At 39.4% G+C, this 10,043-nt stretch overlaps 1 protein-coding gene across 1 annotated transcript in view; it reads right to left on the bottom strand.

The window, feature by feature from the left end:
- Positions 1–1,109: 1,109 nt before the first annotated feature.
- Positions 1,110–10,043, bottom strand: part of LOC121328878 (ankyrin repeat domain-containing protein 50-like) — a 109,955-nt gene continuing 101,021 nt past the window's right edge. Inside the window, exon 4 of the mRNA XM_041274019.1 lies at positions 1,110–1,254. Coding sequence (XP_041129953.1) covers positions 1,244–1,254 — 11 coding nt within the window. The 3' untranslated portion in view covers positions 1,110–1,243. The remainder of the gene's footprint in view (positions 1,255–10,043) is intronic.

Below are 10,043 nucleotides of genomic sequence, written 5' to 3'. Positions count from 1 at the left end.
CAGCTCATCTGTCCAGCAATGATATGGCTTGTTCCTAGACCACCATCCCATCCACCCCCACAATGTCCATGCTGCTTACCAATACTCCCAGAAGTGATGCAGTATCATGTGCAAACTAGCACGCTAATAACATGTGCTCAGTAAATGAGAAAATGGGTTCTGTCTATTTAATCTCTTGGACAGTGAAAACAATGCATTAAATAAAACAAGTATGATCAGTGAAACAAAGTGTGCTATGAAGACAATTGAGGTCAAGTCATATTATGTGATGTTTTATCTAGATAGAACCAATGTTTTAGCATTATATAGTACAAATAAAACTACTTCTGTCACAATCCCTTTGACAGTGTATCAACCTATTGTCCTATCAAGTCCTATTGTCACCTGATTTTTGCATAGCCATTACAAATCTAACACACCTAACCTTCAATGCACAAGAAAAAACACAGATTTTCCAAGATCATTAATATAATGAACAGTATCAACTCTTTACATCACTTATAATGTGGTGTTTTGAACAATTGTTAAAATCTGGGCTGCCATGTGCAAGGCACTGATTTTTCCCCCAGTCTCCACCTATGCATTGACTACCTTGTCCTATCAATTCCAGCATCGTAAATTAGTAACACAGTTGCCTGCAGGAATGCTCTAATATTTCGGTATGTGTTTAAAATATCAATGTATTTTTTTCACTAGTTATCTATATTAATTTCATTATTTTTATACATTATTCCTGTAATTTTATTATACCCTTAAAAAACAATATAAATACATTACAATGATAAAGGCCTTGCTTGCTTGTCTGCTTACAGCCATTCTGTTAAAATTTCAAAACATGAGCCCTCAAAAAGACTTAAGTGTTATTCCAGAGACTCCATTCACCATGCTGTACAATATTGAATTCATGCCATTGTTTCAGTGCATTGGAACTTAACTTGTTTAAGTAGGAGTTTTTATAAAAAGCACTTGTCAAGAGACAATAGTGCTAGAAGGAAGCTCTGACAACACTAACTAGCATCTGGATGAATCCGCCCACTCACTGATAAGAGACAGCTGTTCCTATTCACTGGTATCTCAGCCCAATTCCATCACTTAGCTCTTACCTTTCTAGAAGGCATTCCTGGGGATGTCAAAGAAGATGAAGAATGAGGAGCAGAGAAGGTGTTGGGAGTAATGGGGGGTGAAGCTGAGACCAGGAACATCTGTCACCTCAGTCCAGTGATTTTCACATGTAGAAACTTTACTAGTTAGCATCTGTGTGGAAGAGAGAATTAAGGGTGACCTGAATCCTATCCAAGGCAGCTCTATTTAACTCTTCAGATAAGAATGTTTACAATAGAGGTTAATAGAGCAAGGCAGGATCAAGGATAACAGATAGAAACTAATATCACTGCTAGTGTTACACTGGCCTACTTTCCAAAACACCTCAACTGGGTGCACCAGATAGGAACCTGCCCCCTTCAACACTAATGGATGCAAGAAAAACATGCAAGAAATACCACATATAACAAGCGTGGAATTATCTGCATCCATCGATGACCAAGCACTGGAGAACGTAAATGCTAAAATCTTGGTATCACTCTGAGATGATATATGCTTTGCTTGTGAGAGCTCTGTTGAGACCACATTGAGGCTTTCATATTTGTGAGATTTTCAAAGTCACTAGGATGGTTAAGATAATTGATATTTCATACCCATAACAAGCTTCACTGGTGAAAATTCATGCTGCATAAAAAACGTTATGATTAGAGACCAAAGTCTATTGTCCATGTGGTGAACAGAAGGGAAACAACAATGATGATGCAGAGATCCTTCTGTTGCAGGGGACACTTTTAGCTATTATTTGTATGCTTTATTCAATTGTTTTCACAAACTAAATGCTTATTTTTGAATATATCTTTGTGCACGAATAGAGACTTATTATTCACTGTAGTTTTCTTATTTATTTAGTTTTTGTGTTGACACGTTTCACTGTTTTTGGATTGTTTTTTTTTTCTTTTTTTATTAAATGCACACCCCTTCAACTAGAGACTAGGTATCACCCACATCTGAAAATAATAATCGGTTTCCTGTACAGTTTATAAGCCTGAAGAACGACAGAGACAGGGATAGAAACAGAGAACCCCAGCTCTTTTACTGCTATTGAGTGAGTTTATCACAGATATTAATCTTGTTTTTCTATGTTTAACTGAAGCCTGGCACCTACAAAATGACTGCCTTTTGTTTTACCAGGTGGTTATTCCTGTCTTACATTTTATTGAAAAATCCCACTCTTCAGTCCATGATTGCGGGCTGGCAGTTGCGTATAATTTAAATTTGAACTTACTCCCTTTTCCTGTTAATTTGAGTGATGGTTTTTCAAATTACCTCTACCCAGCCACTGTTTATGGCTCTTATTTATCGACCTCTTAAGCAAAATCATTCCTTTCTCACTGAATTTGCTGATCTATTGTGTCTATTGTGTCCTAAATTTTACAGGATTTTAATTTTGATATTAATAAGTGAGTAGTTTTTCGAGATTTACGATTATACTGTATTTACAGTATAATCGTAAATCTCGAAAAACTACTCACTTCTAAATCTTTTGTAGTCATTTTTGTAATACTTTAGTATAAATACATGTTAATTTGGATTCATATGTTGTTGTTTTTTTACTTTATGTGAACGAAAAGACACACATTTGCCCGTTTTCCCATTGGAAATAGTGATATTTTGAAATATCACTGTCCTGGTCACAAAAGCAAAGTTTGTGGGGAATAATAGCCTTTTTCTATACTTTTGAGGCATAAGCAATTAGGAAATAACACTTACTACCCAAAAACAAAAATTGTTTTACATAGTGTTATCAATGTTGCAAAAGGTTGACTAAACCGTCAACATGCAATTGGTCTGTAGTTACCTGGTCCGGTTTTGTTTCCCTTTTTGTGGATTGGTATTACGTTTGCAATTTTCCAGTCTGTCAGTACAACCCGTGTATCACGAGACTGTTGCATGATCTTGGTTATTGGTTCTAAATAACTTCTTTCATTTCTTTGAGTACTATTGGGAGGATCTCATCTGGCCCAGGGGATTAGTTTATTTTAAGAGCTCCTAGTCCCTTTGACACTTCTGCCTCGGTTATGCTAAAGATATTTAAAACTGGATAGGAACAGGTTGACATATGGGGCATGTTGTCCATATCCTCCTTTGTAAAAACTTGTGAAATTGTTGTATTTCGTTCCTGCTTTTCGGTGCTCTGCCCATTGGTGACTAATATCATCAAAGGGTCCTTGAGCTTTGTAATTGTGCATTTAAAATCACTGTAGTCATACCAGTGCCTACAAAAAAATAAATAAAAATCACTGGTAAGTTGGATAATTATAGGCCTATATCAAATTGCCTTTTTTTTGTCTAAAATTTCGGAACATATTGTGGCACAAGAATTAAACAATCATTTTTTGATAAATAAACTCTATGAACCCTTTCAATCAGGCTGCAAACTGCTACATAGTACTGAAAGAGTCCTTGTCAAGATTGTAAATGATCTTTTAATGGCTTCTGACTCGGGTGCTCTTTCTAAATTAGTTTTACTGAACCTTAGTGCTCCTTTTGATACCGTAAACCATAACATTCTACTTGCTCGGACAGAGAGCCTGTTTGGTATTTATGGCACTGTCATTAGTTGCTTGAGCTCTCCTTTCTTTGAGAGAAAGCATATTGTCTCTCATATATATGTTCCCACCTTGTCTTTTTGTGTCCTTCATAAACAAAACCAAAATCCAAAAAAAGAAAGAAAAAACCTGAAATGGTTATGACCGTTGTAAATATTTGTATACTTGGAAACGTACTCATTAGATAACTTGTCTCACCTCAAGGGTGTTCATATTCCAACTATTGTAATTAGCTTTTCCAATTCATATATAAATTCTATGACAACATGAAAACAGTCATGGTTGTTCTTGTTTTAGACCTCACCTGCCCACTGGTGACTGCACATGTTGTCTGAAGTGACGTCACCTACTGTACCATTAAGTAATGTGCACTGGAAAGCCTTGTCAGAACATGGGCCAGGTAAGGGCTCAATGACAGTTTCATGTCTTTTTCAGAATAGTCAGCTTTTTATGTGTAGTATCCATCGTTTTTACACTGGAGTGCTGATTTTAAAGCATGATATTTATATGCAATGGAAAGTAGATCCCTCCATTTAGATTGTAGTCCTCTCTGTTGGGCTTAAAGGAAGTTTTTGGTTTGCTATTTTTTTTTTTTATTTGTGCCGTAACTCTTAGTTTTTGGATAACAAACATTCCCAAGTAGGACCATATTTTAGATACATTATACACATATACATAGATTTATAATACTTAAAACAAGCTATTATTATTATTATTATTATTATTATTATTATTATTATTATTATTATTATTAGCTAGCTTACATTTAACAATTTTTAAAAAGATGAATACTTTAGTATTATATTAGGCTAGCTGTCTGATTCATTATTAATAACAACATGAATATATTGATAAATGGATTTATAGTTATACTTTATTTAAAAATGTACATTGATTGAAATGGTATCATTAGGAGGAGAACAGCACATTTCCATGCAATTGATTCAACCATTTCATAATAGCATAATAATCATGAACAGGATCTCAAAGTTACTTGCAACTCTGTTAACTAGGGATTTCAACATGTAAATAAACCACTAGGGTAAAACACGTACAAAAAAATACAAAAAAAAACACTACGTTTCCTTTTCTGTTTAAATGCCACTACCTTAGTGTATTCACAACTATACTTTATGTAATCACTTGCATACTAAGGCTATAAAAAGAGTTACAGTTTATCAGAGATAGAGGAATATGTACCTGCAGTAATGTACAGCTCCTTACTTGGGGGATATTCTTCCATATCCATTGTCTGAGACAGGAGGGAAAACAATTCCTCTTTGTTGGTAGAATCCCTGAGTCATTACAGCTATCTGGCATCTTAGTTTGAGGTGCCACTTTCCTCCGCACACTGCTGCCTCTCTTTTCTCTCGTTGATTCTTTGATGCTGCTTGGGAAATACCTATCCCAGACAAAATCCACTTGGTGACTTCAGGACACATAAAGAGTTTTTCTTTATTGGCTCATTAATCAACTTCGTTCTTTCGTCCAGTACCTCCTTCTGAAATTTGGCATACTGTTCTTGCCCCAAAGTCTCAATGTTCTGAACGGTATCCACAGCAGAGTCATCCACACAGTGTTGTGTACGAAGATCAGCAGCTCTGGTCCATCATCGAGGAACGGGTTATTGTACTGAACGATAACCTGGATGAGGTTGTTGGTTTGGTGCTTGAACAATTCTTGTGATGATAAACCCTCTTTGTGGTGCGTATAATTGACTTCAGGGTTCTTCCTTCGGGAGGTACTTTCAAAATCACTCAGCAGCCGGGCTTGCTCAGGGCCGGCACTCATCTTCGTAGGCTGTCTGGATTTTCTGTGAGGGCTGTCATACCCCCGTTACCTTTGCATGTACCTGATCAATTGGAAGAGCTGAGAACCTGTGCGTGGTCTTGTTAACCACCCAAAAATTGTGAAAGTCTTCCTTGAGAGTTGACAGTAAGGACTGCATGTCGCTGATGACCCAACGACAGTATTTGCGGTGGAGAAGTGCAAAGAAGAGGAACATCAGTGCTTGTAAAGCTTCCACATAGAGGTGAAAGCCAATCTCTGCACACGAATGAAGATGAGAACCACAATCACACATTAGAACAGGAACTTGACCAGGGTTGAGGAACTCAGTCATAGACTTCAAGACATCCATCGCATGTTTAATCATTGCTGGGGGTCGACCTTCTCAGAAAAAAAATGGAAGGAGGGCAGTTATAGCAGATGGGCTAACGGGAAGAGATTAGAAGGAAGCCCAAGACAATGCATCATCTTTCTTTAACTCCTCTATCCCAAGAAGTTGCACAGCATGTTGGACCCATGTCTCTTCCTTGGCTTTTGCTGCATCTAGTTTCCCCTTAAAATGTGTCGTCATGGCTTTAGGAACTTGTACTGTCGATGTGAGTCGATATACTGGTGGCAAAGTGACTTGTAGTGTGCAGGTGTAGAGGTGATGCAACTACACAGCAATGTTGCATGCTTGTCAGCCAAGAATATACCCATGTCTTAAGTACAAAACTAATGTTGTTATTGGATTTCCAATCAATTGTAACTCCAGAAAATTGCGGTTTATTGGGATATTTTGTAGCGGTGTTCATATGGTGACATTGTATTGACGTCACAGCCCTTCCAGCGTCACGTTTGTTTTGGAGCATATAATGTTTTTAACCCAAGTAGATATGGCTTCAAAAACAATGTGGTGCTTTTGTCCAGCAATATTTAAACGGTACAATCTCATTTGTTGCTACATCAACTTGTGTAGTCCCCATTGGAGATAGCGCTGTCAATCATGATACTGCATCCAGGGTTTAGCTTCACAGACTGGGTTGAGGTTGGAAGCATTTACAAAGAAAATAAAATTATCCATTTCATTTTACGACTTAAGTCAGGATCCACAAAAACCACAAGATATAAGTGACCTAAGGAATTCAAATTAAATTACCCACAGAGAATTATTAAATTGACGAATACCCACTAACTTCTTCTTGTTGGTGGAGCCTGACTGCACATGCGCAACTTTTGCATGAGGAAGGAAAAATTAAAATAACTCGCTAAATACTTTATCAATTTTTTCAATTCCAAAAATGGTTGCTAGATATGGTGTTTAAACACCCAGCCATTTTTTAAGTTATTTAAGCGCAATAAAAACACTGACTCATTTGTCAAAAAACATTTTCCCAATCCTTACCTTAAGAACTACCGCATGGTTTTTCATGAAACTTGAAATCCTTGAATCTTGCTGTTATAATATATACAGACTATGTATTTATTCATGCAGTATATGAACAAAACCCTTTTCCTAAATTGTGACACAGACGGTAAGGTAATGAGGTCAATTCAGCACTTTAATGTTTCTTTTTTTATTCGTTGGTCTTAGAAATTGTATTTATGTCTCTTGTAAAGAAAAGAAATAAAAATGTTTCCTTATAACTTACTTGTCATGTTCTCCCTTCCATGATTGATGGCTGGTCCCTGCTAAGCTTATTGCAAACTTGTTCCTTAAGCGTATCCACGACTACATATTTACATCGATACATAGTTATACAAATCTGACACAGTTGTGACTAGCCCCTGTCATGTTATATAAGCATGCTGAATTATATTTGAAATCCGGTTTTTGAACGAGCAAGAAAGACATCTATTTCAGCACTGTATGTATGAGTAGTTAAATATTTCTGTTTTTGTTGGAAGAATTGGCTATTTCTGAGACATGTGGCTTTAGTAATGGTCTAATCCTGTAGATTGCTATTTCCTAGATCCTTGAAACCTTCCGGCTGTCAACAGAGAGCATTCTATAACAAGAGTTACTGTTCCTCCCTTTGAGCCGTTGCAAAGGGCTTTCATGACTTAACTGGATGGAATGGAAAACGAGAGATGGTTATTTTGGACTGAACTAGAGAATAATGTATACCTTCCCTGTTTATCAAGGCTACTGGCTCCTACAGTCAATCTGCAAAACGTAAATTGTAATGCATTAGCAATGCAATAAAGACAGCTTCTGATAGCTCTTTACTCTTACCCAGCAGGAAGCAGCTGTTTTTTTTTTCTTCGATTGGAGCTCTTTCTGTTGAAGCAGTTTCCAAAGGGGGGTAGTTTAACAGACTTTGTTTTTTCAACAGACACATCCTTTCTCTAAAGGCCACAGCAGAGCGGGAAGCCAACAAGCTGTTATAAGACTGTCAATCCCATGATAAAAATTGCAATAGTGGCCATCGGTTTTGTTGAGCTGGTGATGCAGGTCTGTGATGCAATACTCTGTTAATTAGATTATACAGTTAATATATATATATATTGTGATGAGTCAAAGGGGTTTCGGTCTGTGATTCAGCCTCCCGACAGTAGGTGGCATCAAACCAACTCGGGACTTCCCTTACCAAGATCTCGTGACCATGGCAAAAGTCATCTTTTGAGGGGCGGCACCTTGGTGAGGGGCGGAAGTACGAGTATGTAACTTCCAGCCACTGGAGTCAAGTGAAGGAGAAGGACACGTGTCGGTTGGGGATTGGTGTTCCACTGACTACAGAGGCGGGACATTACATACTAAAGGGAACGTACTACTGTGTTCGGGGTTGGTCCGAAAGTAAAATAGGAGGAGTAACGGGTGGAGGGAGAGTCTGGTTTTGTGCAGCGGGATTTTTGAAACACTAACATTTCTTTTGTCTTTTTTTTGTTTATGTATGGTCACCACGAAGACAAATTAAAGACGAGTCATCACAGTTTGTTTTGGATTCCACCCCTGCACTCCTTCCCTCACACCATTTTGTTTTTCGTTTGTTATTTAATCCTTTTGTTGTGTATAGAAAATAAAAATAAATTATTTTATTTCTGTACACATAAATTACTGTCTGGACATTCCATTTAATACACTCTCGCCTCACACGTGGTGTCAGAAGTGAAAATGGATCCAGCTACAGTTTTGACAATGTTTAGGGAGCAGGAGGAGAAGCGAGAGGAGAGAGAGACACGGCACCTGGAACAGCTCGCCCAGTTCTTTGGACAGCTGGTAGAAAAACTATCAATATCAACATCAGAGAGAGCGGTTGCCCGGATGTTTGCAGTTCAGCCTAATCTTCAGAAGATGACCTCGGAAGATGATCCCGAGGCTTTCTTGATTACGTTTGAGAGAGTGGCAGAGGCTGCAGAGTGGCCTAGGGAACACTGGGCCATGAAATTGGCACCCTGCCTGACAGGGGAAGCTCAGGCAGCGTATCGAGCCCTGACGGCCACGAATGCAGGGGACTATGTTAAAGTTAAAGAAGCCATTCTCTCACGCCTCGGGATCACGGAGGAAACATACCGGCGCCGTTTTCGGGAATACCAGCTGTCCAAGGGGATGCGGCCCCGGGTTGCGGGACAATATCTTTTAGATCAGTGCACCCGGTGGCTGCGGCCAGAAGAACATACACCCCAAGAACTGGTGCAGAAAATAGTTATAGAACAGTTTGCGTCTATACTACCGCCAGGGAATCGAGAGTGGATTAAGAGGAATAGACCTACCACTCTCGAGGATGCCCTCCTCCTGGCGGAGGCCTACGAAGACGCAAACGAAGGTGCCGGGTCAGACCCCACTCCTGCCCCTAAACTAACTCGGACCAACCAACCAATGAAGCCCAGAGGGGGTAACCGGACCTTCAGACCATGGAGGTCGAGGTTAGCCCCATCCTGGGCGAGAGAGAATCCCCCTAACCTGCCGGTCGCGGACTCGCAGGACAGATTAACTCCGTTGATGCCTCCTAACCAAGTGTGCTACCAATGTAATGAGCCTGGACACATTGCCAGGAATTGTCCAGTAATAAAGGTGGACCTGGCGACAAGATCCTGGTCAGCAGTAACAGGTAGGAACACTGGGGAATGTCGGGAGGGCCCTTATCAGTTAAGAGTACAGGTCGGGGGAAAGAGTACTTACGCATTTGCGGACTCTGGGTGTGCACAAACATTGATTCGGCAAGCTCTCTTGGATGGGGTAGCCTGGGAGCCACAGGGTAAAGTGGCTATCTCCTGTATTCATGGAGAAACTCGGGTTTATCCCACCACTAAAGTTAGACTTATTGTAGGTGATTATTCAGCTTGCGTTAAAGTGGCTGTAGCGCAATGTTTACCATACCCTGTTCTCCTGGGAAGAGACTGGCCGTTTTTTGATCGTATTTTAGGTCGGGAAATGGTCTTAGTTTCTACCAGGGGACAATTAAAGCAACAGGAGAAAACAATTGGCGAGATTTTTCCGTTGCAATCCGACCTGTTTAACCCTAAAATCCGCCCAAGAAAAACAAAAAGAGAGCGTCGGGTGGAAAAATATGAGGGAACTCTGAGACGACAAGGGGAGGGGTCTGACACAAAAGTAAACCAATCGCTGAAACGGCAAGGAAAGGGAGTAGGTATTCAGTGTAACCGGGGCTGCGAGGTTACTGA

The sequence above is a fragment of the Polyodon spathula genome, chromosome 2 (assembly GCF_017654505.1).
Source record: "Polyodon spathula isolate WHYD16114869_AA chromosome 2, ASM1765450v1, whole genome shotgun sequence".
NCBI lineage: Eukaryota > Metazoa > Chordata > Actinopteri > Acipenseriformes > Polyodontidae > Polyodon > Polyodon spathula.
The sequence above is the reverse complement of the archived record's forward strand: the minus strand, read 5'-3'. Positions and strand labels throughout refer to the sequence as shown.